Raw genomic sequence first — 27,634 nt, forward strand, 5'->3', positions numbered from 1 at the left:
GTGATTCATGTTGAATGGAGACACAATGAACGAAAACTAAATTGATATTAAGGTTTTTAGTACTCAAAGCATTCTATAATACAGTGCTGGGTCCTATGTCAAGTGGTGATTCCCGTTGACGTCGCAGGGGCGCAAGATTGACTGATCTGGTGACCAAAGATTCTATTTAGAGGATACTAAGAGATCAAGCCTTCGTTTTCTCTTTTCTACTTTCTTTGGCTCGATCTGTCCTATCGTCCTACTTTACCTATAAAATTTGAAGAAGCATAAACCGCGCGACTGATCAGGAGGTACGTTGGGCGCTTCCTCCAAACCCATGAGATAGGGCTTTACTGTGACGGCGCAGTCCCTATACAGAGTAACATGCTCCTTGTTTGTTCTGTTTGTATTCGAGATAGACAATATCCCACAGAGCTTCGCTCGTGGGATATTCTCTTCTTCAAGCAATTCTCTCGTATTAGAGCTACCCAATTAGATCAGTTTATCTATATTAGCCTGAGCCGTCACATTTACGCCATCTATCATATAATGGAATTAACGCCTATAAGCAAAGGAGACCTCGGGGCGCTACCCCACTTGAAAGGGTATGTTGGGGTCTTATGTAGTTTAAGGCTAGACTACCTAGTCCAACAGTAGAGCCTGATAAATTGACCAGGGTTGTGTTTGCACTGTTTATACATAGCTTGCCTGTCTCCCCGCAAACGTCTCGCGCCCCCACAACACTTGCTTCTCTTTTCCTTCCACGCTTGAAATTCTGATTATTATCATATTGCTTGGCCGTCACACAGAGTACTCAGAAAGATGCGCCCAAGCCAGCGATCTCTTGCTACGGTTCTGCTTCTTTGCTTCGTTGTATGGTTTGGGAAGCGTTTGGCCACTCCGGCGCAGGAGATCTACCAATTGTCACGTTGGCATAACGGGGTCGCATGGGCTTCCGCGGCGCCTTTCCCGGCTAGCAGCTCTTCTCTGAAAGCCTCAGCCACTAGCATAAGGCAATCAAGTATTACCGACCTGACTCCCTCACAGTACGAGGGGGCTGAGCCGCCTATTAGCAACCGCCCTTCTACTGTCGAGACAACAGAGGTCGATCGTGTTATTGTTGTAGGGAAAATGAAAGATGACGATACGGACTGGGTAGTAAATGAATTGACCGAGTACGTCTTATATCCTATATACCTGAACATATAGGCAGTGGAGCTAACATGTCAATAAAGCTGGTTACATGCGATTTATGCAGTGGATGATCCAGAAGCACCTCTCCACGTAACCAAGAACAAAGGAAATGAAGCCAATGTATATCTACAATATATTATCGACAATTATAATGATCTCCCCTCCACTATTGTCTTTCTCCACAGCCATCGGGATGGCTATCCAAGAGCTTGGCATACGGAATTCTCTGACCACAGTAATGTGAGAGCTGTACAGATGCTGCAAACGGATTTCGTCCAAAGAAATGGTTACGTTAACCTTCGTTGTAACCATAACCCTGGCTGCCCTGACGAGATCCGTCCATTTCGCGCCGAGAAAAATGAAGATCACGTGCCAGAGCAGGTGTTTCCTGAGGTTTGGGAGACTTTCTTCAATAATACCAATGTCCCAGAGATTATCGCAACCCCCTGCTGCGCACAATTTGCGGTGTCAAGAGCGCAGGTGCTACAGCGTTCATTAAGCAGCTATATGCTGTATCACCAATGGCTTATGGACACGGAATTACCGAGCGATGTCAGTGGACGAGTTATGGAGTACATGTGGCATATTATTTTCGGGCAGGATCCTATCTAGTAAGCTGTCCTTAACTCTATCAATGCCTACAGACTGACCTTCGCCAAGTTGCCCTGATATGATCCAATGTTACGAAGATGTCTACGGTATTCTGGATATCTAATCACTAACTTACGTAGCTTGGGGCAACATCCGCGACATATCCAAATCCGTGGATATGCGGATTTGGACGTAATATGTTATCCACATATGTGTAACGGTACAGTATGAATAGTAAATGGTATCCGCAGTTTGGATTTGGATACTTTATAGAGAGGCAAACAATATATATGTAGCTAATTTTGGAACTGTATAACTTACACGTGTTTTGTCTATATCTATTGTTTTAGGGTATATAGAAGTCATATTTCAGATATAAGGTATAAACTATAAAACAAGGCTGAAGGTACGTCTTAGAAGTTTTTTGTTAAGCTATATAGCTATAGATTACTGATTTTATAATCCTCGAACTCTCTTGGAGCCTTGTGAACCCTGTCAGGGTATCTATTATTCAGGGTAGAGGACCTGTCAACTACGTAAAGATACGTAGATTAAAGGAGAGGGAAAGATTAAAGGAACGCAGTAGATACTATTCCGATGGGAGACTGATCCTTGCCCTCCTACCACTGCTAACGATTTGCTAATTTATAGCTGAGGGCTCTACACCTAGAGGTTTCAGAGTTCCCATTGAAAACCAAACCGTCGTAAGGCCTGGTGTTCCTCATCAGCGGCCGAATGTCCATGCACCTGGATCAGGTTACCCTGTACAGTCATCAGGCCGAGTCGCTATTCGATCTGTAACAAAAGTAATGCAATAACTATAGGGAATAAAGAAATAACCAGAACAGTGGTGAATAACTGTAATATATCTAAATAGAGAAGTAGGTTTATACATCTTAGCACGATCTTTTCGGGAAAATTATACAAAGATAGGTAGACCTTGGTTACCCAGGTGGGCTATGGGTTTTGGCAAGGCCTACGCCCCGAGTAATCACCAAAGCTCCAGCCTAATCTGTGAATATCTTGGATCAGGCGATACAGCTGAACATGTTAAAAAGGGTGCAGAACTAAAAATTACTGTAAATCTCTATCTTGAAGAGTGGCTACGCTTTTGGACTACAAGCTCTCCGAGATACGCCGCAACCACCCCCATGGCAGATGGTGAGATCAAAGTGGAACTGCTAACTACTGCGCGAGTGACCTTGCTCGGGCAGAATGCCACATGCACCTGTGCCATTCTGTAGGGCAATTGTCATTGGGCATTTTGGAGCTTGCCCCCTTATCTAAGGGCAACTCCGATCGTTGTTCTGCTAGGCCCAACGTCCTTAGTCAACCGACCTGAGAAGCGGTGAGAGGAAATACACCATGTGTCACGACCCTAAGAGCGATATATCTATGGGTACAAGAAGGAAGCCAAGGGGGCTTAAGTGGGCCGACAAGGGGATACTTGCGGTATCACTACTACTGTATTTGATAGTGTCTATGAGCCCTCCTACCGACTATTTCTTACTCTACAGTTACATTAGTATTTTATAATATAATTCGCTGGTGTATGGGGGGGATATAGTACAACTCTATTTTAGGCCCCTTAGCCATATTCTGCACTGTGTTTTCCGTAAGCTTATTGACTTTCGTCTTTTATTTGGAAAGCGTGCATTTGAAGGTGTACTGTTAACACTTGAATGGGACTTGGTTCAGCAGCCGACTCTGATTGTCTACATTTGCACGTCACGTCCTGGCCAAACTTGTCCTTGCTGGCTTAGGACAGCGGAATTACTAACGTCGTCTGGAGGAGCAGGAGTTGAGTGGTCAAGTTCATGGTCATCATATAGTCACTGGCTGTCATCGAGATTTTCATTATCCATCGTGGCGAAGAGCTGATTCAAAATGCAATGGTTGGATCGAACCAACGCTGCATGTAGGTCTCGAGCGCGTAGCCACCACACAGTCCGATGGGTATTCGGCGTCCTGGCTTCCTGCGAGCTTCCATGGCTTCCATGTCAGCAGCGTAGTAGATCTCGAAAGGGTGAAGGGCATTAATATTCATTAAGGACAAGTGACCTTAATCACATACCAATGGGGCCTTAGGTGAGGCTGTGTATAGAGGGCAAGTCTTAAGAGTGAATAAATTAACACCAACAAGGGGACAGGCCAATGCAGTGCCATTAAGGGTTGTCAAGGAGCCTATATCGTGGTGCCATGCAGGTAGAGATAGCTTTACTAATTATAAGTATTATACAATATTCAAGCCTTTACTTCTATAACATTCTGAAGGCTTTACTTTTATTGGAGAATATCAAGACTCTCAGCATCGACACTCGCACCAAGCAAATCAGGAAAGTTCCCAGGTATTTAGAAATTAATGATTATCACCGCTCATAAGGGGCTCGTAAGATTCTATCCTTCGGTGCTGCCGTGCTGATGATGCCCCCCCCCCCCAAACTGTCTGCGCAGTTGCTCGTGACGCTGCAGCATCGGACGTGGCCACGTTAGTATGATGGTCGAAGCCGTGGAGTGTTTTGTCGAGGATAGATCCAAAGCCGCCAATTGTAACACCCTCATGGGGAGCTTGCTCCTGCTCCATGTCGAAGGGTGCAATAGAGATACCGTCTCGCGCGATTCTAATGGCGCCAACGTACGGCACCTTGACGAGCAACACGTTTTGGTCGTCTTTTTGACCGCCATCCAAGTGCCTCTCTGCAGATCGTGCCTCAATATCCAACAAATTCTTGAGAAGGGCGACACGTTTCGCTGTGAGCACATCCTCATGCAGCTCCGACATAGATTCTATGCACTCAAGAGCCCGCTCTACTGTAGTCTGGTCTCCCACCCGCTGGTGTACGAGTAGGTTTTCCGTCCCCTTGTTACAATGGCTCAAGATGTGGGCCAGCATCAGTGTCATACCCGCAATCAGAGCCACGAAATCGCCCATCCGACAGCTGGCCGTGACTAGGTTGAACGTACGGATCCCAATATGTCGGATAAGAACCTCGCGGCTGGCGCTTGTGCAGGCGATTCTCGAGTACATCCCCTGCGACATATGCCTTAGGTTTAGCATATATGACAGATGGAGCTGGTTCACTAAAGAGTAATAAAATATATGGTCCCAAACTCGTCGAGTTTCCCGGATGGCACCCGCCGAGTCTACTTCGTGACCCGCAAGTTGCAATGGCCGCCTGCGTTCTGGCGGCCATTACTCAGTGACCTGATCGATGCAGGCCCAATACCTGTGCTTTCATGACAGCACGGCACATTGAGATCCAGGATCGTCGGATGTTGCCGCCATCTATATGATAAAAGCCTTCAAGAATAAGGTACTCGAGACTCGAGACCTTCCAGCGTGCCCAGCAGGACGTCATTCGCGTTCGCCAGCTTGACGGCCGAATCTGCTAGCTGCTCCATAATGGCGCGATGATGCTTGGTTAGGCCAGGTATCGCTTTTGCGGGAGACAGGTATTGCAACCCTACTGCGAAAAGCAGCATTTGTCTTGCCAACAAGACTGGGTGGCTTTCCGGATGTAGGAGATTGGCTACTGATATTTGTTCTTTGGCTATTTCGCTCGGCCACGAGCTGCATAACTCGAAGCTGGATTGGTAGCAAAACATGGACATGCTGCTGAGGTTTTCAAGCTGAGTTTCGATGCCTTTCTGATGGGGGAGAGAACTTAATATGTAGCTTGACGTTGAGATGACCATGTTCTGGTTGGTCTACCCTCGTATCTAATGCAGAAGGGGCCGGAAGATGTGTTGACGCGGAAAGTTATGATTCTATCTCAGCTGATAGTCGAAGATTAGTCGACAATTAGATTGTTAGTCCAGGTTCGGCCTAGGACATCCCCAACCTGGCTTTTTGTTTCGCTGTAACATATATCAAGAATCTCACCCCTAGAGGCTCTCCGATCACGTGGCATGAAAGCTGGCTCCAAAGCTGAAATGAATGCTCTCATATATGGTTTGCCATACATTTGAGAAGGGTCTAGCTTTTCAAGATTTTCGGCCTCATCCTTCGAAATCTGGCGCATTTTAATGGGCTGTTGTGTGAAAGAAAGAGTTTTCTGGATCGATTTTCGGGGTTTCTCTGATAAAGTTGCGTGGCAGGAAGAACATTCCCCCAGATGCTTCTCCATGCGAGATACGTTTGAGTGCATGTCGCCAGTCGTAATGTCGATATTGTATAAGTTTGCATTAAAAATATATTAGATAGAGCCTATAATAAACCTTTCCCATGTGCCCTTGTGTCTATCGGAGCAGATAACCTCACAAACTCGGAATAGATCAATAAATTCTCCTTTTGGACCACCGTCGCTGACATCTGGTATCCTGCAGGTACGAAAGGTCGACGCGTCTGGAGTTGCTGGTGTACAAAAGGTGGTTTCCAAATCAGGACTAGCTGTATTTACCGTTTAATTTACCAATTTCTTTAATTTACCGTAAATTATATTAATTACGGTAAACTGACGTCCCACCGTTACATGGACGTTCCCAATTGGGCTGTATTAGCTGGTCTTATTGATGGTTTTGGAGAGGTCGATGACTGCCTGCATAAGGCGAAGATTGAGGCAAACAGGATTGATTATCTCCCCATTGGAAGCATTACGGAAAGTCATGAAAATAAGCACCAATAATCCTTGGTAAGCACCATTATCCATAATGCTGACTGAGGTATTCCCAATTAGTTACCAGATTAGGGCCCGATAAACCAACTCCGCCCCCGCAAGGCTCTTATAGCTTCCACATCACCCAACTGCGATTAGAATACTCAGTATTCAACTTATCATAACTCGAAGATGGCGATTCCTCAATCTTGTACCGTTCTCGTAGCAGGGGGTGGCCCTGGAGGTTCTTATACCGCGGCTGCTCTCGCACGTGAAGGCGTTGATGTTGTCTTGCTCGAAGCAGACAGCCACCCCCGGTATGGATCCGTGTGCCAGATCTCACATATTGCCCGCCTGAGCAACTAACTTGTGTAGATACCACATTGGAGAGAGCCTGCTCCCTTCAATGAGATACTTACTACGTTTTATCGACCTGGAAGACACTTTCGAGCAGCATGGATTCCAGAAGAAGGTAAGATATTCATTGAGTGGGGGAACGGGGCATTTATATCTCTCGTGCAAGTTCAGATAGGCTGACCTGCAGACGCAGCTCGGTGCATTTTTCAAGCTCAACGCAAAGAGTGCGGGATGTTAGTAGAGCCAAATAACCTTGGCAATGTGTTGGAGCTACGTCCTAATATAATGGCATCACAGACACTGACTTCATCCGGGCCAACGGTCCTAATGGATATTCTTGGAATGTGGTAAGGTCCGAATCGGACGAGATTCTTTTTCGCCATGCCGCAAAGAGCGGTGCAATGACCTTCGAGAATGTCTCCTTGAAGTCGGTCAATTTTGAGCCTTATAAGAACGAGGAGTTCTCCAGCCTACACAAATTGGCCAACCCTGGACGACCTGTTTCGGCCGAATGGACGACGAAAGATGGTCGTTCTGGTACCATATCGTTCGATTACTTGGTGGATGCGACGGGTCGAGCTGGTGTTCTGTCGACCAAGTACCTCAAGAATCGCAAGTTTAACGAAAGTTTCAGAAACATTGCGATGTGGGGGTACTTCAAGGGTAATATTCCACCAAGCCCAGGAACAGACCGCGAAAATCAGCCCATATCCGAAGGCATGAGAGGTGAGTCCGTCATGTTTATGAAAATCTTGCTTGCTGGTCGCTGACCGGGTAATCGTGTGTGTCCATAGATGGATCAGGCTGGGTGTGGATGTTGCCTTTGCACAACGGCACAGTATCAATCGGAGCTGTTGTTCGAAAGGATATTTTCCTTGCCAAGAAGAAGGCATTGCCGGAAGGGACAACGGAGGCCGAAACCCTGGCGAGCTTAGTTGGACTCTGCCCGACGATATCTTCGTATTTGGAACCGGCGGAACTGGCTTCTGGTATCAGACAAGCCACAGATTATTCCTATAGTGCCAGCGCCTATGCCGGTCCAAACTTCCGTATGGTCGGCGATGCAGGATGTTTCATTGACCCCTTCTTCTCATCTGGTCATCATCTGGCCCTGTCCAGTGCCCTGGCAGCGGCGACGTCCATCCATGCGTCCATCCGGGGAGACTGCAACGAATTCGATGCCTCCAAGTGGTACGCGAAAAAGGTTCACGAAGGGTACACGTTATTCCTTGTTGTGGTAATGGCTGCTCTCAAGCAAATCCGCATGCAAGAACAGCCGATCCTGTCTGACCTTGATGAGGAAGGCTTTGATCGAGCATTCGCGATCCTCAGGCCAGGTGAGGTCACCCTACACCTTCTATTGTGGACCGTAATGTATATTATGATGCTAACAGCTCCAAATTCGGACAGTCATCCAAGGAGTCGCAGACAAGGAAACGGCACCAAAGACTACGACAGAGTCGATCACCGAAACTATCGACCTCTGCCTTAATGCGCTCAACGACCTGCACGACACAGAGCTGCAAGGAAAGTTGACCAACATCGTGGAGGCAAAAGGCACACCCGAGCAAGCACAACTGCTCGGGAAACTTTCGCCGGAGGAGACGGCAGCCCTTCAGCGCATGCGCGCCATGCATTCAATCCTCCCCATGGGTGAGCTTGAGGATTTCGAGAACAGCAATATAGACGGCCTGAAAGCTCGACTCAAGCGTGGGAGTCTAGGACTTTGTCGTGACCGTGCAGGTAGTTTTCAACATGTAGATTAGGGTTGTCTCTTTCTCAGGATCTAAGAAGCTACCTAGGTCTACAGTAGTAGTTTATATAAACGAACAGCAGGATGGATGACAGAGTTCCATAGCATTCTCGAATATACGATGCCCCACAGACTCCATACCACACCTGGCCTACCTGCGATACGAGAGGCTTGTTGCCTGCTGCCTGAAAAATAGAGAGGAATGCAACAGGGAAGAAGTGATGTACTTGGCAGTATGTAAATCGAATCGAACAAATAAAAACATGATTATTTAATTCTGTCAGACTTCTACCGTAATCCGAGTTTTCATGCAGCCACGGGTGAAGCTCATTAGTCCGCCGCGACTCCACCTCACCTCCTTAGCTTGTAGTCGCCACCTCCATAAGGATGCGCGATTATGCGGCCAATTAGTACAGAACTGCCACTGCGGTGTAAGGTAGGTGAGCATCTCCCTCTCAGACATCGTCTTCTTTTCCTTGCAGTCAACTACTTGTTTTTCATAATGGCAACGCTCTCCGCCAACCTTTATCGTCGTCGTTGTGGTTGTAGTGTTTAGCGCCAGGGGATCAAGCCACTGCTAAGTGGTGACCCAGGCCTCCCATGGGGCATGTGGGGTGCTGTAGCTAGGTCTATATAACCCATTCAGCAAAACTCGCTGGACGGCTTGTAAGCCTACGGCCAATCTATCGCTGTGTCCTCTGAGGTCAGCTTGCCGTAGGCATCAGCCTCCTTAAGACAATCTGTAGGACAGGACTGCTACGTTCCTGTGTTTCGCATTGTGTTCGCACGTGTGTTGGCACGGCGTTTCACCGCGTAGCTATTCAGAGCTGTTGACTCCCGCCTTGCAGCCCCTATTAGTTGGTTTCTGTCCTACACCGCTTCTCCTAAAGCCAACCCAACCTTCGTATCAGATGAAACCACGCCTAACCTTCCCCCTATTCCTCAACTGCCCTAATGTCTTACCCTCCTCTCACTCCCCCCCCTAACTCGTACAGAATTCGGTTATTCCCACGAACCTCTTGAACTTTTCTGGATCGTAGAGGACTAGGAGGTACTGTATCTATTTCTTCTCTCCTCTCGGCGGCCAGGGAGGGGGTCCGGCCACTTCAAGAAAGTAAGTCTGGAGTATGTACCCCGTACGAAGTGCGTAAGTTCCTTTGTCATTAGGCACCTGCAGTCTAGTGTTGCATCCTCATGCTGGAGCTTCGTATGGTACCATGCAAAGTCACTATGGCCTGTCCAAACTGGGTAGTCTCTTTGAGGCCCCAGCCCTGGTAGCGTTCTTATGTCCTATCTAGCAGTTTGCCCCACTGCCAGCCGCGTTCGTTTTTTATGTGTCTTCGCCATCTTGACTTGATACCGCACTCTTTTGTTGGGTAGTCCTTGAGACGGCCATGTTCATTGCCAGACAAGGATCAATGGTCTTACACCTAACAAGCCAGCGGATCAGTCCTCGCCCGTATCAAGGAACTTCGACCCTTGTTTCGCTAGCTTATCTGCCAGCTCCTTCCTTGGTATGTTGTAGTTCCCCAGGCACTACTTGACCTTCACGCCTTGCGTGTCGTGTCCATGACCTTATGGAACCTGTGGTATGCCCATTGAGAGGATGGGGCAGCGTTGCTTCGTAGGCCCCATATCACGCCGGTGTTGTTTAGGTAAACCCACGTCCTTAGCTGCTTGCTCCCTGGAATGTTGAGTGTCGCCCACTCGAGACCTCTCCATTCCCGGAGCACTTCCGCGTCGATGCTGATAGAGCATTCGTCAAGCCTGCCGTTGCGCTCCCCTAGGAGCTGGTGTCATCGGTATACAGTATAGCCGTATCTAACATGCGTCTCCCCCTCCAGTGAGCCATCCACAATGTCCTTCTCTGGTAGTAGACCTCGTAAGGGGCTCGCGACTCGTCAGGCACGATCCAACTCGGAGCCCGAGTATTGGCAGTCTAGGTTATATGGTCTTGGAGTCGAACCTGAGATATTAACTTGAATCTCAGGTTCTACAGGGAGGAGGAACGAGGTGAGGAGTTTGGTAGTGTTGCCGGCGAAAGTGACGAAATAGGCGATACCAACAGCGCTTTAGAAGTGGACAATGATGAAAATAGCGGCGTCTACATGTTAGGTACTGATTTCGAAGCGGCGTTGCTTCCAGGCAGTTGAATACCGGTGGAGAGTTGGTGGTATACTTGTTACTCTGTTGTTGCATTTGGTATGTGTATCTAAAGTACTATTGATCAAACCGGAGGTACAAGCATTCCCGGCTAAAATACCACTACAGCTAGGTACCTGCAGTTTTGCGAATCAAAAACCCCCACTAGGACCGCAGGTTCGAAATCGTGGTCGCAATAAGGCCACCCAAGTAAGCAAAGTAAGCATTTCAGATGGTGTGGTAATGTATTTGCATGCTGACGCGTAATAGCCGACTGACAAATGCTGGATAGTCAATAGACAGACGTTGAACGCCGCTTAAATACTCGCAGTTTTGGAAGACATATGCCTGCTAGAGTCTAGGATCACTTGTTGTAGCTTCCCAACAAACAAAGCAAATATTGTCATCATGGTTTCGGCCAAAGTCTTGTATTTTTCGGGAGAAATTCCCCAGGGAGACCCAGAGGGTGATCAAAGAACCCTATTCCGAAAGTTAAATTTGCTCAGCAAAGAGCGAGATCATGTGGTTCTGGCATCTTTGCTAGAGTGTGTGACACTGGCATTGAAGGACGAGTGTAGTCGACTAAGCCGTCTCCACCGTGACCATGTCCCACCATTCGAAAGCGTCCTCGATTTGACAGATCATGTTGTTCAGTTAAGGAAGACGCCGCTCGGTGGGGCCATCGAGCGGGTATTGGTTCTCGTTTTCCAATTGGGAAGCTTTGTTGCGTAAGTGTCAGCCAGCCATTCAATGGGGATAAAAAGCTCACCAATATTCTGGCAAGATATCATGAGGCTCATCCACTGGAGTACAATTTCACACCGGCCAGTACCTCACTCATCGGAAGGGGCTCGGGTCTACTCTCGGCGGCTGCAATCGGTCTCTCACCGAGCATTTCCATGATACCAAGCATCGCCCAAGATATCGCCCGAATTGCATTTCGGTTTGGTCTGGTTGTGGATCAAGTTTGTCGATCGTTGGAGGTCTCTCACGATGAGATCAATGCCGACGGCGCCTGGGTATATTGTGTCCACGGGGTGGATGAGAAAGACGCGCGTGACTCGGTAAATAAATTCAACGAAGACAAAGTCAGCGCAGAACTGGAATGGAAGTCACTAGCGATATGCTAATGGATGCAATAGGCTTATCCTCCAACCAATGGCGCGTCAGTCTTCAATATCGACAACGCTGGAGGCTCGGTCAGCATAGGTGGACCGCCAAAAACGCTGAAGGCGCTTTTTGCCGAGTGTAATGGCTTTAAGAAGACGAAGAACGTGGCAATGAAGAAAATACAGGGTATGTGGCATACTGACAGAGTGTATGGCATGGAGCACGTGGGACAAGTCGTCTCCAAGATCGAATCCACACAGGAGCTGCACATTCCGTTAATATCGCCTGTGAGCGGAGAGCCGTTTCGGGAGACAGAGGCCGGACCCCTACTCGAACAGATCATGGAAGAGATATTGACCGAGAGGGTGCGCTGGGACTTGATTATTGACACTGTTACCAAGCAACTGAAGCAGCTGGAGCCCAAGTCTGCGCAACTGATTAGCATACAGCCGTCGCACTATAACCAGAACCTGCTGGAACGCTGGCGAATTGAACTGCCCAACGCAGCGGTGTCAGACCTCGCTATGATGCCAGCTGTATTGGATCTCGTTCTCGGAAAAAGTCCGCCGAAGGACACACGATCGTCCAAGATTGCTGTCGTAGGCATGGCATGTCGTTTCCCGGGCGCGGACACCACCGAAGAATTCTGGGAGCGGTTGATGCAGGGGCAAGACATGCACCGCCATGTTCCTCCCGATCGATTCGATGTCAAAACACACGTAGATCCCACGGGTAAACGACAGAATACGTCAAAGACTCCATACGGCTGCTTTGTTGATAATCCGGGGCTGTTCGACGCTATGTTCTTCGGCATGTCACCCAGAGAGGCTGAACAAACAGACCCAATGCAGCGTCTTGCCTTGGTGACGGCATACGAAGCTCTGGAGAACGCCGGGTATGTCAACGGTCGAGGCGTCATCCATCGCCAGCGTGTTGGCACCTTTTACGGCCAAGCCAGCGACGACTATCGCGAAGTCAACTCTGGACAGGAAGTAGGCACTTATTTTATCCCCGGTGGATGCAGGGCGTTTGGTCCCGGACGTATCAACTACTTTTTCAACTTCTGGGGCCCTAGCTTTAGTGTCGACACGGCATGCTCTTCGAGTTTGGCAGCTATTCAAGCCGCGTGCTCGTCACTGTGGAGTGGAGATGTTGACATGGCCATTACTGTAAGTTTGGCTGTTTATATTAACGGCTAACAATTTGCAAGCGCTGATAAAATCGTGACTACTACCCTAGGGAGGGATGAATATCCTCACAAACTCTGATGTGTATGCTGGGCTCAGCCAAGGCCACTTTCTCTCCTCTACGGGGGGCTGTAAGACTTGGGATGAGGGAGCGGACGGATACTGTAGATCTGGTATGACGTCGCCCTTGCACCCTTAACACCGCGTGATCTTCAAGATGTCCACTGACTAGCAATGCTGAATAGATGGAGTTGGAAGCGTGGTTTTAAAGCGACTCGAGGATGCAGAAGCCGACAACGATAACATCCTCGCGGTAGTCCTATCCGCAGCTACTTCTCATTCGGCAGAAGCGGTTTCGATTACGCATCCTCACGACACGGCGCAAGCTCTGTTGTACGACCAGATTGTCCGACGAGCTGGGATCGACCCCCTGGCGGTAGGTTACGTGGAGATGCACGGCACAGGAACGCAAGCTGGTGATCCTACCGAGATGAGATCTGTGACCAGTGTGTTCGCGCCTCCCCGTATACATGGCCATCGACCGATACCCCTGTATGTGGGCTCTGTAAAAGCTAATATGGGCCATGGAGAGGCTGCTGCGGGAATCATGGCTTTCGTCAAGACCATGTTAGTCTTCCAGAATGGCATTGTTCCGCCTCATGTCGGCGTGAAGACAGGTTTAAATCCTGCACTCCCAGACTTGGGCAAGATGGGCGTCGTTATTCCATTTAAAGCTGCCAATTGGAGCCCGACCGGCACGCAGAAGAGGTTGGCCATGGTCAATAACTTTGGCGCCGCTGGAGGTAACACCGCCATGATTATTGAAGAGGCTAGCCCAAGGCCACGGCTGTCTGAAGACACACGAGAAGCCCATGCTATTACGGTTTCAGCGAAGACAGCTCAATCTCTCAGCTCTAATATCAGGCGCCTTGTCGAGTATATTGAAGCGTCGCAAGACTTATCTCTTGCCGACGTCGCCTACACCCTCTCTGCCAGGAGACGTCACTACGAATACCGGAAATCCGTTGTAGTAAGATCCTTGGCCGACGCTGTCAAACAGCTTCAACCGCACATTGAAACTGCCATGGCCCAGACTCCGATTTTAGTGAAACGACCCTCGGTCGCTTTTACTTTTGCTGGCCAAGGCACTTTCTATGTGGGAATCGGAGCGCAGCTTTACCGCGACTCTCCCTTCTTCCACGCGCAGCTCAAACAGTTTGACAGTCTTGCACGTCGTCAGAACTTCCCGTCATTCCTACCTGCTATCGATGGAACAAGTGCTCGCGAAAACCTGCCAGCCTCCTCCATACATCTCTCTATTATATGTGTTGAAATTGCTCTCGCCCGACTATGCATGACGTTTGGTATTATGCCATGTGCGGTCATTGGACACAGCCTGGGTGAATATGCCGCACTGGCTGTGGCGGGTGTGCTGTCTGACAGTGACACAGTCTTCCTCGTCGGGACACGAGCAACCATTCTTGAGTCCAACTGCTCATCTTACACCCATGGCATGGTCTCCGTTCGCGCTTCGGTGGCCGATATTACGCGTGAAGCAGATGGTTCTCCATTTGAAGTATCTTGTATCAACAGCCCAAATGAGACTGTTATTGGCGGCACAGTTGAGCATCTGGAAGCGTTTTCGGCTCGTCTATCCAAAGCAGGGTATAGGACGACGCGTCTGGATGTGCCACATGCGTATCATACGGCTCAGATGGACAATGTCGTCAATGATCTCATTCGCCAAACCCAAGGGATCGTTTACAACAAGCCCAGCATTCCCATTATATCTCCTCGAGACTCGGCAGTCATTGAGAAAGGCGCTAACATCGATTCATCTTATTTACCCACCTCTCTACGAACGACGGTCGACTTTGCTGGAGCTCTCAATGCGGCGTTGGAAGTTGGCGTGGTGTCGAAATCCACCGTCTGGCTTGAGTTGGGCCATCACCCCGTATGCAGCGGTTTCATCAGCCGTACGCTCGCCGACACTCGTCTAGTGTGCTCCAGCCTACAGCGAGATAGCGACAATTGGATATCTTTAGTGAAGTTGCTGAGCAATCTATACGAGGCAGGGCTCAACATCGACTGGAATGAATACCATCGTCCATTTGAGCAAGCACTTCGACTTGTCCACGTGCCCACCTACGCTTGGAACAACAAAAACTATTGGATCCAGTACCGAGGAGATTGGAATTTGACTAAGGGCCAGGTTTTACCAGAGCCATCACTTCCAGTTGTTAGCGGGTTTCGAACATCCAGTATTCATCGACTTTACTCCGAAGATTACGACTCGTTGACAGTCCAAGTCTTGGGCGAATCCAACATGACCGATCCATCACTCAAAGATGTGATAGAAGGGCATGCCATGAACGGTTATGGTGTTGCTTCGTCGGTAAGTTGATAATAAACTAATAAACTCCTCCTTTGCTCAAACCTTCTAACCTGTGATAGTTTCTTCACGCCGACATGGCCTTTACGCTAGCCCAAAGGATCCAAGAAAAGGCATTCTCATCAATATTCAGTGGAATGGGTATCAATGTGGCCAACTTCGAGTATCACGATCCGGTAGTGAAAGATGCAAACCCTCTTGATCCACATCCCATTCTTGTTAATGCTGAAGCCAACCTCGAGAAGGGCGATGTCAAGATTAAGTGGTTCAACCCAGCCAATGACAAATGGTACTGTCATGCTATAGCTTACTACGAAGACGCTTCTACCTGGTTGTCCGATTGGGCTCGAATAACTAAGCTTGTTACCAGTCGCATTGACGCACTCAATGCTATGTCAATCAAGGGTACGGCAAACAAACTCACCACCGAACTTGCATACACCCTCTTTGGTAAGCTGGTGGATTACTCTAGCATGTATCGCACCATGCAATCGGTCATACTCAACGAAGACGAAGCCGTGGCCGAAGTCCTCTTCCCTGCAGACACCCAAGGAGACTGGGCTGTGCCACCACATTTCATCGATGGTGTCGTATCTCTGTCTGGCTTCATTCTGAATGGTGGCACCCACTTTGACAATACCAACAACTTCTTCATCACGCCTTCATGGAAGTCCATGCGTTTTGCCAAGCCGTTGACCCCTGGTGGTCGATATCTCGCATACGTGAGGATGGTGCCAGAGGGTGCGGATGATAATAGCAAGCTTGGTTCTTACGTCGGTGACGTCTACATTCTACAGGACGGCGAGATTGTGGGCATGGTCGAAGCCATCTTGTTCAGGCAGTGGCCGAGACTGATGCTGAATCGGTTCTTTCGCCCAGCAGGCACATCTCCTTCTGCTCCTCCTACCAAAAAGAAGAGATATGCAGATCCAAACCCACTACCACCTGCAAGTTCTCTACACGAAAAAGCCATGGCGACTGCGGCGGCGGCGAAGATGACTGCTACACGCCCCACATCTGCCATAACTCCTCCATGTTCTGGACAGATCAGTAAGTCTGGTGGTAGTCCAAAGATGATGCCTCAGCTCGATTACAATCTTCTAACGCCAGGAGGTTCGCCACCTCCGGATGGTCAAGTAGAAGAAACTGACAGCGACAGCGGCCACGAAGAAGCTGATGGTGATGATGTTGCATCACGCGCTATGGTCATATTGGCCGAAGAACTCGCTGTGGATATAGGCTTACTGACCGACGAATGTGAAATTACGGATATTGGACTTGACTCGCTCATGTCGCTCGTTATTTCACAGAAGTTGCGAGAGAATCTTGGCATCGAGATTCGTGATGCGTTCTACCTCGAGGTGGCAACGATTGGGGATTTGAAGAAGGTGGTTTCCTAACAGACTGTGTGCTTGTTTTCCTGCCGTGCGTTTTTAGATTTTTGAGGTATCAGTTACGTGGGCTCGACGTGGCTTCCAAAAACACATCTGTACCTAGTATTTATAGAGGTACGAAAAGGTTCATTCATTTACACTTGTTAGTTTAAGATGAGAATAAGAAGTTTGAATTCTCCTTCTATCTAGTGGCTTATGTGAGACGTTTACAGCGATGGGTCGCGATGCATGTCAGACCTTTATGGCTGCCATACGATTTCAATGAGGGAAAGTCGAGAATGCTCAGGATACCTGATATCCGTGACCTTGTAACGCTGGTCTGACTGAGTAATGACTTCTTTCCATTCCTCAACGTCACGTATCTGCATTTAAGATTTCCTAGTGAGAATGGAGAAAAATGTGTTGGTCTCTCTGGGTATGCGTACCTTGGAGTTGAAAAGGATCAACATGCCGAAATCAATGTTTCTGAAACGCTCGCAATCAGCATCGTCCAAAGGAAAGTGCGCAATGAGTCCAGTAGCTTACCTTTGATTTCGCTCGACGCTCAAAGTCATCGTGCCAGCGGGAGGCATGATCTCGTCAAAGATGATGACCTTGGCACCAGGCTTCAGCGATGGGATCAAAGCTCTCAGGATGCGTTGGACATGAGCATCGGGCCAGTTGTGCAAGACCCAGCGAAACATATATCTGGGTTCAACGGTTAGCGCGGGAATGAGAGATCTGATGTATTGGCCTTCACGTACACGTCTGCGTCCTTGACAGGCTGCTCGTTGAAAAAGTCATGAGGCATGAACGACACATTCTTGCCCTCTCGGACTTGGGCAGCTTCGAGCGTCCCGGGCAAGTCCTGGACCACGATCTCGAGTCCTGGGAACACCTCGGCCAGCGCAAAGGCGACGGTGCCCGTAGATCCGCCCAGGTCGACGAGTTTACCGCTCCGCACATCATTCGGCCAGCTGTTGATAAGGTGTTGTGGCGCGTACGCCTTATCTTGTTGGAATGCCCCCATGACGCCTGCAAATCTTCGTGCCTGCTCAGGATGCTTCTGAAGATACATGTACATGCCGGACTCGCCGTCTCCTTTGGCGAGCATGAAACCGGTTTTGGCGGGGTCGTTGGCCGCGGGCTCTTTCTTCAAGGCTTCGGTCAACCCAGCAGCACCGGGAAATAAGACGTCCGTGGACAGGCCGGTCCAGTCTTTGATTAGTGGCTCCCGCGCCATGACCTTGGTCGTCGCCGTATGCGCCACGTGGCCTGGTCGTGGTTCGTAGAACATGTGGTAGGGCATACCCGCACGCAGGACCTGACGGAGAACGGACGCACCGATGTTGACAGTCTTGGAGAGGTCATCGTACGACACGTCGCCTGTGAGAGGTACCCGGTGGGCAATGTCAAAGTCGAAGATGAATTGGGTCACGGCAAACATGGTCATGACTGCCCACCCGGGTACGAGACGCAGTTCGACAGGACCCGTGGCCAGGTCGCCCAGCTCCAGGCTAGCATCGATAATGGCCCGTCGACATTGTTCGATATTGGGTGGATATTTGACGTCAAGCGGTGCATCAGGCCCTAGACTAAGGGGCGGCAATCCTTGTTCCTGGCGGTATGCCTCTATTTTGGTAGTGTTGTCGCTGATTATCTTCACCAAGTGAGCGGATAGACTTGTATTAGAGGCCATAGCAGTACTGTGACATTTGGAAGCCGACAAATGCTGTCCAACTCATGCTGTGGAGAGCCTCCGGACTTGATTTATATGAGACGTCTCTAATGAGAGTAATACATCATGTCATTGACGGAGTTGAGCAACGCATGATTACTAGGGTGTAAGCAACGCATGATTACTAGAATGTAAGCAACGCAAGACTAGGGTACGCAAGATAATGACCTCAGGGTCCTAGAACATGGTTATTTCGACAAACATGTGACAAAATTGGACTTTGGCGCAAGTTCCTATTACTACGCTTGTAATATAGACTAAGATACATACGTGCGAGACTACGAACGGCCCAGGAATGAAGCGTGGGCAAAGAAATCCTCGAGGACCAGTAATTCTGTAGCAATATTGAGAAGCTGGAAAGATATCATATCGAGCGTAGCGATTTTGAGTGACACCAATAGCAAGTGCTCTCGATGCTCGCGCACCACAAACCGCTCATCAAGCTCCTCTACTTCACTTGTCACCTTCCTAGCCTTTATCCAATACATTCCCTTCTTGATCCTCAACGCTGTACATGCGCGGCATTCCAGTGAGACAATGGCCTACGGTGACCTCATCGTCGGCATCTGGAAATGCCGGGCCCGTCGCGATATCGAGGCCGATATCTTGAATCTGCTGTACAGGCGAGGTTGATCAAGCAATCTACGATTGATGCCCGCACACGAAAGGTCTTGGAATTTGTTGACCAAGCCAGCAGAGCGAGAATCAGGAAAAAAATAATTAAATACCAAAAAATCACGATGTTAATTCACTTCCCATTCTAAGTGCAGTTCAAGCAGTTTACTTTCTCAGGCTTACGTCTCTCTCTCTCTCTTTTGCTTTCCCTCTCTCTCTCTCTCCCTCCCTCTCCCTCTTTAATCTATTCTCAACAGAATGGTGGCTAACTATCTGGTCCCTGTACGTATCGGCTAGTAAAGATATATGACACCTAGTGAGATCTGGAAGGGCCGGTCATTCTATCCAGCTGAAACCCTCGAGGGGCTGCCCCGATCTCGGCTGGTCAGCGGCCAATATCCGGGTGGCAATTGGCTGATTTTGCTGGGCCGTCGTGCTGAACTACCATCAACGTCTTCTTCCACTCTGCTTCCTGAGTCTGGTAGACGAAGCCCGAGAAACAAGCGGAGGTCAAGGAGCCCCAGAACATTTTCACGCTTCGCCACATACCATGGGAGGGCAAGAGCGGAAATTCATTCAACTTGCTCCTTGCCTTTTGCTCCTGCGAGCTCATGCCATCTTCAAGCTTGCCTCCACGATACCATACTCCAATCCAGGCGCACGATGAATGCTATCGATTGCCAGGCCGGCCTGATCAAGGACTTCACGAAAATTTCGCTCCGTTCTTTCTTTGCCGCCGATGCACAACATGATCATGTCTGACACTGTGCTGAAGGCAGTGCCGTTGTCATCAGACAGGATATTCTCTGCGATCAACACTTTTGAATCTGTGCCCATCACAGGCACTATTTGCTTCAACAGTTGGACAAGTTCGGCATCGCCCAAGTTATAAGCTACCGCGCGTAAGTGGTACGCCTTCGCATTCGAGATGGGCTGACGAGTAAGGTAGTCGTGCTCGAGAAGCTGCACGCCAGCAGGAAGCAAGCCCGTCGTCCTAGCTAGCTCAAGGGTCTCTGCACGATCTTCCAAGACGCACTGTTCAGGTCGTATCTGAGGGAATGCTTGCAGGACCTCCTTGATAACGTGTCCATTGCCCCCACCCACGTCCACGAAAACGGGTCTTTCACGATCTTCGGAGACCAGTTTAGCATAGTCAAAGAAGCCTGTGTATGGCCGCAAATGCTGGACATTCATTGCCAAAGTGTGTATAGCTTCCGTTCTTGCCGGCATCGTGGAGAGAATCTCAAATGTGGACTTGCCCTCTTGGCCTTCATTCCACGTAAAAGGACTGTGTCTAGCGCTTTTCGCCTCCTCCTTGTCATTCACAGACAGATACTCGGGCAGCCTGATCAAGGCCCGAATTCCTTCGTCGTAACAGGGCGCGAAAAGTGCCCCAATCTGTCCAGCATAGGCCAAGGACGTGTGCGTGTGGCGGTATGTGCCGTTCTCGCGGATAAGAAAACCTGTTCTTGTCACTACTCTCAGTAGACGCTCGAGCAGGGATGCTTGGGTCTCGGTGGCCACCGCAAGGTCTTGGAGAGAGATGGAACCGGTAGTCGGAATAGTCTGAAGGACATCTAACGATAACAGCGTCCTGATAACAGCCGTTTCCATGGTTCTCACAATTAACGACGTGGCATGCTCTGCAGGGGACTGCACAAGACCGACGAGTTCTTCGGATTTCTTCAAACATGGCAGGCTGTCGACCATGAACAGTTCGGAAGAACCCTTGAAGGTTTTGCTCAAGTCGGCAATTTCTGCCGCAAGGGCCTGGATACGACTGAGCCGATCAGCCGTCATGGTGAGTGGTTTAACGAAAGCAGCCGGAATGAGAATCGCAAGGGAGTATTCTCAAAGTGGAGAGTGGATAGGTTTCCAGTAGTGAGGATTACAAACATGGACTCGTAGGCCTTTATGTATTCGTGCTGGTTGCCGACGCGCTTTAGGCTTCTCGGCCCATGTTGTCATTGTTTATGCACCAGCGTGTACATGTAACGTCATGGATGTAGTCAGCTATGTAAGCCGTCTGTGACAACTTGTAATGGTCACATGGTGTCATGGCCACATAGTGCATGTCAGCATGCCCGCTATCCTTAAGTGCAAATATGATACTTTAATAGATACGCATAACTCCTTGACGTATTCAGCGTTCAGTGTACGGAGTATATATAAGACGTGGAGTCTCCCCGTGGCCTTCTCCTCTTTCGCTCGCCAGCGTCATAACTCATCCATTACATCACTATGTCAACTGTTGAGGAATGGGTTCAGCAATTCGAGGCTCTCTGTAGTCGAGTTCCCACCTTGTTTCCTTCTGGAATTGATGATGAGAATGTTCGGCATTAGAGCATTGCGCCTTGCCGAAAAGGCTGTGCATCAGCTCCATACCCCTATGGCTTTTACTGAAGCACAGACATGGGGGCCTCTCGAGCTGTTGGGCGCCGGAGTGGCTTGTGACATGGGTATATTTAATGTCCTCTCCCGGCACTGGGGTCCCTTAGCGCCGCCGATATTGCTAGAGAGCTCAATGCCGGCCCAGCCTTGGTTGCTCGAATCCTGCGTTTGTTGGATGCACATTATATGGTCGACCAAGTCTCCTTAAGTCTATATACAGCAAACGCAGTCACTAGGGACTATGTACAACCCTACCGAAAAGGCAACGTCATGACTCAGTCAATATCTCACGTTCTTCTAGTTCCAATACGGCTGCTAATCGTGTTAAGCTCAGAATTGGCTTAATGCCTCATATTTCGGTCTCCCAGCCTGGCTTCATGCCAGCAATTACAGGGTGCTATCTGACGCGAACCACTGTGCCTGGCAGGTCGGGGCCAAGACCACCGCAACTCTCTTGGGAGAGCATGTCAAAAGACCTAAGTCTAAGTAAATACTTCAGCGACTATATGGTAGTCCCCCGTACTACCTAGGAGGAGGATTTTGTTAGCTTCTACCCCTTCGAGACTGTCTTCACCAACTCCGACGCAGATGATATCATCTTCGTCGGCATGTAAGGCCTCCTCCTGGGTTTTAACCCCAAGAAGGAAAAGAAGGAAAATCCAAACTAACCTTGTCTCACTCAGCGGCGGCCGTCTGGGCCACCAAGCCATGCGCGCCCGCAGCGCCTTCCCGCGTTCTCGGAGTCGCATCATTCTGCAAGACCTTCCCCAGGTCACGAGCAAGATCGCGGGCGCCTCACTGCCAGACGTCGAAATCATGGACCACGACGTGGCGCACCCACAACCGGTCAAAAACGCCCCGCATCTACTACCTTCGTGGTGTCGTGCACAACCATGCCGACCACGTGTCCGTCCAGTTTCTCTCACAATTTGCCGCAGCCACGGGTCCCGAATCGAGATTATTGATTCATGAGACCCTAGCACCAGAGCTCAATCCGACTAAGAATATCACGAGGTTCGACTTAAGTATGTTCGCGTCGTTTGGAGGTGCGCAGAGTTCTAAGGCGGAGCACAAGGCGTTATTGGAGAAGGTCGGGTTGGAGGTATCAGGGACAAGGAGTACGCCGCGAGAGTGGTCGATTATGGAGGCCAGGTTGAAGAGGGAGTAGATAGTCGTGTTTTCACTGACTTTTACTCACAGACCTGTAGAAATGGGGTGTGGCCATAGAGCGATTCAACTATTCGCTTCATAGGATGCGTTTGTTGTCGAGTTAGCCAGGCCCTAGATAACATTCCTACAGGGCCCAACAGCGCTAACCACCCCAGAGACGATGGCTTCTAGATATGGCAGCAGGAGCAGCACCAAAACAGCTCGCTAGTCGATCCTATCAGCTAAAGGTTGGGCACGCAGCAATACTGACCTACCTGAGTCAAATACGGGTCCGTGACTCACCTAGATGTCAGAGCTGCCAGGCTCCACAGGGAACAACAGGCCAACTATTAATTGAATGTAGGCAATGGCGCCACCAGGGACGGGCCTTGTACAGGGCCCTAGTCAGGGCAGGAGTGCCACCGCCCAGACAGAGAGAAATAGCCCCAGAATGCCGTTTCTTTGAGGACCAGAGAGCCATGAGGGCCCTAGTGGCCATTTTTGCAACGACAAATATCGGTTACTTCCCAGGAGAAGCAGCCAATTGAGATAGATAGGGCCCAGAGCTAGTAGAAGAAGCAGAGAGCAAAGAGATTGGATAGTAGAAAGGGCAATCTAGGGACGTCTAGGTAACGCCCAGCAGATAATGAATACTGAGGAGGGTCTAGCCAAAAGACCCCGAGGCAGGTAGGCGGCTTGGGAGGGGAAAAGGAACAGAACGAACACACAAATGATAGAGAAGGCTGATAAACCCCCTACGGACCATCTAGAGGTAGTGGCCAAGGCCACTGTTTAGACGCATGTGTCTGTCATAGCCAATGGCTCGATATGGATGTTAAACTTAATTTAGAGTAATAATTTGAGTTAGCAAGCGCTGATGGCGCTGGGGGTGAATATTCTTAATGGCAAATTTCCCAACACCGTCTCAAGAGAGAATCGGTGAGGTCTGCCGCACCAGATTAAGAGAATATATATGGATGGCCTGGGGCGGCTCAGATGGGTCCGTTTATTAGCAATGCCTTTGGGGAGAGATGGCGTTTGTAGATAAGTGGAGAGAATGAGTCTTTTATGAGCTAAAAATGGCATTCCCTGCATTACTTAGGTATCAACCCGAGCTTCTAAACTTATCGAACGTATCGACAAACGATTGGTAGGAATCAATGTGACAAGTCCATCCGAACCGGCGCACTTTATTCACACTCAGTGTAGCACTCCACGTCCGCTGAAAGAGAAAATCTCCAACCGTCCAGCCGGCAAGGTCGAATGCCACTTTGGCACCCGGCGAACCCTGACGATCGCACAAGTCCTCCCACACCTTCCGCTTGTCCTGACACCACTCGGCCAGACTCCAGTCGAGCTGAAACTCACCCTCTCTGGACACGGCTTTTGGAAATGCTACTGGGAGTCGGCTTTGGCGCCGAGACTTGCGGCGAGACGCGGCCACATGTAGCGCCAGGAAAAATAATCTCAGTTGGCGACGTTGGAGGCCTCATTGGCGCACGACTTCCGGGTCGAAACGAATATGGTCAGGTCGACAATCAAAGTTGCGTATGAGACGTCCTCAATACCCTCCCAGTATCGCTGGTTCGTCGGCATCGGGGCGGCGATACCCAGTGCGAGGGCAGATCAAGAAGTACATGGCAATGGTGAGGGCCTCGTTCAGGCCATAGTGCTGCGAGTTTGCACCGTTGATGGCCTCGGGCCTGATGACATTCCACGACCAGGCCTTTCCACGCTACATCTAGGCCAGTCTGTCTTCTTGGGGAAAATAGAAGTTTTCGAATGGTCCATAGCGGAGTGGGTCGTCTTCCCGCGCCGGAGACGGCACGGGTTCGACCTGGAGGTTGTAGTGCTTTCCGCCAGACTGGAGCGTAACGTTCTCCAACTGGGGGCTGTCTTGTCGAGAGCACGTAGGAAGTTCTCGAACAGGGTCTTGTTGGCGGCGTACGATTCTGCGAAATCGTCCTTGTGAAGGTAGGAACAGAAATAAGCATGGCTGACGGGGCCACAGACCTCCTTCATCTTTTCCACTAGGGAGGGAGTATCGTGTGTGAAGTCGAGAGCGATAAACTTGATACGAGGATCCGTGACAGTAGGGTTGAACGGACCCCCCGACGTGACGATAATGGAGTCCTAGTCGTCTGAAGAGGTTGTGTTGCAGAGATACTCAACAATGGCGCTACCGCCGATGCCATTGGCACCGGTGATGAAGGCCGTTTTTGCCATGTCGTGACTTGCAACTAGTAACCCCATCCAAGTACGTACAAGGTAAAGGGGCTTGTGATCAAGCTGACATGATTTGCAGTGTAAGCTTAGCCTGCAGAAACCTACCCCGCTCTCTCAGAATCTTACAGTCGTGTAAGTAGTGCTAATCACTCAATCGACTAGCGGCACAGTGATATGATGCGGCTTTATTGTGTGACTACGTCTCAGTGCATGCTGCCCTAGTCCCCCCAATGATCATAAGCTATTTTTTAAGGGAGTGTTTTGTTGCCGCGATCTGCATCATGATCTGGCAAACGAGAGATAGTAAGCACACCACACCTTGAGGCTTGGCATAATCTGGCAGATACAGCTTAACCCTCACCAAAATTCGCAGAATTCCTGATCATAATCATGGCTGTAATCCTAGCTAGTATAAAAAGTACCGGTCATGATCAAGATTACGGTCGAGATTATGGTCCAGATTATGGTCCTGATTATGGTCCTGATTATGGTTACAAAACACTCATTCATAGATATTACCTGAACATGCGTCTCATTCAGGTGGAATGTCCATACTGAGGCTGGGCCCTACTGAGCTTCACAAACTCTGACCCAAATCTCAAAGACCCAAAATCATACAAGGACGATGATCACTATTGGTTTTATTCTCGGTGCTGCTTGGTTTGCCGCCTTTGGGTACATCGTGTCTTGGTGTATCTACTGCAAGATATTTCATCCTCTCAGCAAAGTTCCTGGGCCGTTCTGGCCATCCGTCACCCGACTGTGGTTGACCTATGCTGTCTCAAGAGGAGATTTGGATGTGGTGCAACGGGAGTTGCACAAGATATACGGACCACTTGTCCGCATTGCGCCAGATGAGATCGCTTGTGCAGATCCCGAAGCTATTCGCAAGATATACAGCACAACCTCCCCACTCAACAAGTCTGATTTCTATCATATTTGGAATGTAGGATCCTTCTCCAAATACCCCAACGCGTTCGCCATTGTCGACGAAAAGCTGCACTTTGAGCGAAGACGCATCGTGAACAGCGTGTACAGTATGTCTACTGTCTTGACCTTGGAGTCATACATTGACGACTGCAGTCGCTTGTTTGTCGAGCGTATGACCGAGCGTACCGTTCCCGATCAAGCGATTGATCTCGGGGATTGGTTTCTATGGTGGGGCTCCTCTCTTCCTAATCTATAGCGGCTAAATATTAATAAACTGCATTCGCTAGGTACGCCTACGACGTTATTGGAGAGCTCTTTTTTGGTCGCTGCCTCGGCTTCATTGAAAATCGTGGCGACCAGGGCGCCTTTCTCGCCTCTCTGAAGTTAATGCTTCCCGTACTAACAACGGCGGCGGCTTCTTCGCCTCTGGTCCGTGGGCTGATTATGGGTCTATTCATGCTCGGCTCTACCGCTCGCAATGGGTTCAAAGGAATGAATCACATAATCGAAACGGCATGCAGGAGCGTGGACAACAGAGTATCCGCTGTTGCAGCTCCTGGAAAACGGGAGAGAAAGGATCTTTTACATAACCTGTTAACCATTGTCCATTGCAAAGGGGATGAATTGGACTTCGGCATCGAAGACGTCAAGAACGAGGCCTTTGCCGCTCTGTAAGTGATCGCTGCATAAATTACGCACGCACATACAATCCACTGATACATTTAATTTGGTAGGACAGCAGGCGCCGACGCAACTATGATTGAGCTGCAAGCAGTCTTCTATTACCTTGTAAAGGATCGTTCTGTATATGAAGAGCTTCGAAAGGAAGTTGACCAAGCCGTGGAGAACGGGAAACTATCCGACTTTCCCAGTTATTCCGAAGTCGTTCAGCTTCCACTTCTCAAGGCAACGATCAAAGAGGCACTGCGGTTGCATCCTAGCGTGGGATTCACTATGCCTCGGATCGTGGATCAGAGTGGCATTGAGCTATCCGGAATGTACATCCCGCCAGGATGGAAAGTCGGTATGAACGCGGCTGTCGTAGGACGAGATGAGGGCGTATACGGCCCGGATGCCGATACGTTCCGTCCAGAAAGATGGCTCGGACGCACTGATCCCAACATGGAAAGATGCAACAACCTGGTGTTTGGGGCGGGCACTAGGACTTGCATTGGCAAGCACGTGAGTCTATTCAGAGACTAACTACATTACGAGGCAGACAGAGTATGAGCACTAACATGGTCATAGATTGCTCTTAGCGAGATATACAAAATCGTACCACTATTGATTCGCAAATTCGATTTTATTTTGGTGGACCCGAGCAAGAGCTGGACGACCCATGACTACTTTTTCAATAAACAGAGTGGCCTTCAGGTTAAGGTCAAGGTCCGAGGCCTATAAGTCTGTTCGAGACCGCCAGATTGCATGCAGCGTATAGCTGCCGCTTCGCGTCGTCCATTCCTTTAGCCACAACACGGACCAAATAAACAAATGGAACGATTTAAGGCTTGGGGTCAAAAGATGATATGTATTGATTTGTGATAGTGATAACGGTTGCTACGTGATCTATCTGGTGGGCAAGGCTGGCTTGGATAAAATAGGTCCCAAAGAAGATCTATCTAGGTAGACGGTGTAAAATGGCATTATTCTGTCCTATCTCCACTAGATGGCCACTTCCCCAGTTTTTTGCAGTTTTTCCACAGGCCCGCTCTACCGAGCTGGCAGCGACTAACAGGCCAATGTCATCCGCAAAAGATAATGTACCAATATCAGGCACTGCCTCTTCGATAGCGTGGAAAACCCGAGCTGGGGTTCTTAACGTGGAGATACGAATATGGTAGAGTTGGTATAGGTGCTCATGTGTGGGAGTGGTGGTCCTAAGGCCGAAATCTTCCATACAGATATTCCATGG

At 49.4% G+C, this 27,634-nt stretch overlaps 9 protein-coding genes across 9 annotated transcripts; 5 read left to right on the forward strand and 4 right to left on the reverse strand.

Annotated features, from left to right (window-relative positions):
- Positions 1-801: 801 nt before the first annotated feature.
- Positions 802-1,785, forward strand: BDW43DRAFT_302954 (DUF3431 domain-containing protein; the record flags this gene model as incomplete). Its single annotated transcript, XM_032045335.1, has 2 exons — positions 802-1,154; positions 1,215-1,785. The coding sequence occupies 2 exons, from the start codon at positions 802-804 to the stop codon at positions 1,783-1,785; spliced, it is 924 nt and encodes a 307-aa protein (XP_031896508.1).
- Positions 1,786-4,123: 2,338 nt separating this feature from the next.
- On the reverse strand, positions 4,124-5,166 carry BDW43DRAFT_314707 (uncharacterized protein; the record flags this gene model as incomplete). Its single annotated transcript, XM_032047873.1, has 2 exons — positions 4,124-4,795; positions 5,083-5,166. 2 exons carry the CDS (start codon positions 5,164-5,166, stop codon positions 4,124-4,126), a joined length of 756 nt encoding a protein of 251 aa, XP_031896509.1.
- A 1,385-nt stretch (positions 5,167-6,551) lies between these two features.
- Positions 6,552-8,482, forward strand: BDW43DRAFT_314708 (NAD(P)/FAD-dependent oxidoreductase; the record flags this gene model as incomplete). Its single annotated transcript, XM_032047874.1, has 6 exons — positions 6,552-6,676; positions 6,735-6,831; positions 6,910-6,949; positions 7,014-7,442; positions 7,511-8,053; positions 8,127-8,482. The coding sequence occupies 6 exons, from the start codon at positions 6,552-6,554 to the stop codon at positions 8,480-8,482; spliced, it is 1,590 nt and encodes a 529-aa protein (XP_031896510.1).
- A 2,532-nt stretch (positions 8,483-11,014) lies between these two features.
- Positions 11,015-16,700, forward strand: BDW43DRAFT_322049 (type I polyketide synthase; the record flags this gene model as incomplete). The annotated part of the gene is made up of 8 exons (XM_032049471.1): positions 11,015-11,339; positions 11,396-11,675; positions 11,754-12,890; positions 12,961-13,081; positions 13,154-15,303; positions 15,363-16,165; positions 16,253-16,350; positions 16,411-16,700. Exons 1-8 carry the CDS (start codon positions 11,020-11,022, stop codon positions 16,698-16,700), a joined length of 5,199 nt encoding a protein of 1,732 aa, XP_031896511.1. The 5' UTR covers positions 11,015-11,019.
- A 233-nt stretch (positions 16,701-16,933) lies between these two features.
- On the reverse strand, positions 16,934-18,372 carry BDW43DRAFT_314711 (S-adenosyl-L-methionine-dependent methyltransferase; the record flags this gene model as incomplete). Its single annotated transcript, XM_032047875.1, has 4 exons — positions 16,934-17,056; positions 17,120-17,159; positions 17,220-17,381; positions 17,438-18,372. The coding sequence occupies 4 exons, from the start codon at positions 18,370-18,372 to the stop codon at positions 16,934-16,936; spliced, it is 1,260 nt and encodes a 419-aa protein (XP_031896512.1).
- A 1,263-nt stretch (positions 18,373-19,635) lies between these two features.
- On the reverse strand, positions 19,636-20,826 carry BDW43DRAFT_314712 (S-adenosyl-L-methionine-dependent methyltransferase; the record flags this gene model as incomplete). Its single annotated transcript, XM_032047876.1, has 1 exon — positions 19,636-20,826. One exon carries the CDS (start codon positions 20,824-20,826, stop codon positions 19,636-19,638), a length of 1,191 nt encoding a protein of 396 aa, XP_031896513.1.
- A 529-nt stretch (positions 20,827-21,355) lies between these two features.
- On the forward strand, positions 21,356-22,585 carry BDW43DRAFT_314713 (uncharacterized protein; the record flags this gene model as incomplete). Its single annotated transcript, XM_032047877.1, has 2 exons — positions 21,356-21,485; positions 22,101-22,585. The coding sequence occupies 2 exons, from the start codon at positions 21,356-21,358 to the stop codon at positions 22,583-22,585; spliced, it is 615 nt and encodes a 204-aa protein (XP_031896514.1).
- Positions 22,586-23,671: 1,086 nt separating this feature from the next.
- Positions 23,672-24,792, reverse strand: BDW43DRAFT_302957 (uncharacterized protein; the record flags this gene model as incomplete). Its single annotated transcript, XM_032045336.1, has 4 exons — positions 23,672-23,935; positions 24,046-24,147; positions 24,253-24,699; positions 24,739-24,792. 4 exons carry the CDS (start codon positions 24,790-24,792, stop codon positions 23,672-23,674), a joined length of 867 nt encoding a protein of 288 aa, XP_031896515.1.
- Positions 24,793-25,417: 625 nt separating this feature from the next.
- Positions 25,418-27,123, forward strand: BDW43DRAFT_322051 (cytochrome P450; the record flags this gene model as incomplete). The annotated part of the gene is made up of 4 exons (XM_032049472.1): positions 25,418-25,950; positions 26,010-26,393; positions 26,457-26,904; positions 26,971-27,123. 4 exons carry the CDS (start codon positions 25,418-25,420, stop codon positions 27,121-27,123), a joined length of 1,518 nt encoding a protein of 505 aa, XP_031896516.1.
- Positions 27,124-27,634: the final 511 nt, after the last annotated feature.

The sequence above is a fragment of the Aspergillus alliaceus genome (genome assembly GCF_009176365.1).
Source record: "Aspergillus alliaceus strain CBS 536.65 unplaced genomic scaffold BDW43scaffold_50, whole genome shotgun sequence".
NCBI lineage: Eukaryota > Fungi > Ascomycota > Eurotiomycetes > Eurotiales > Aspergillaceae > Aspergillus > Aspergillus alliaceus.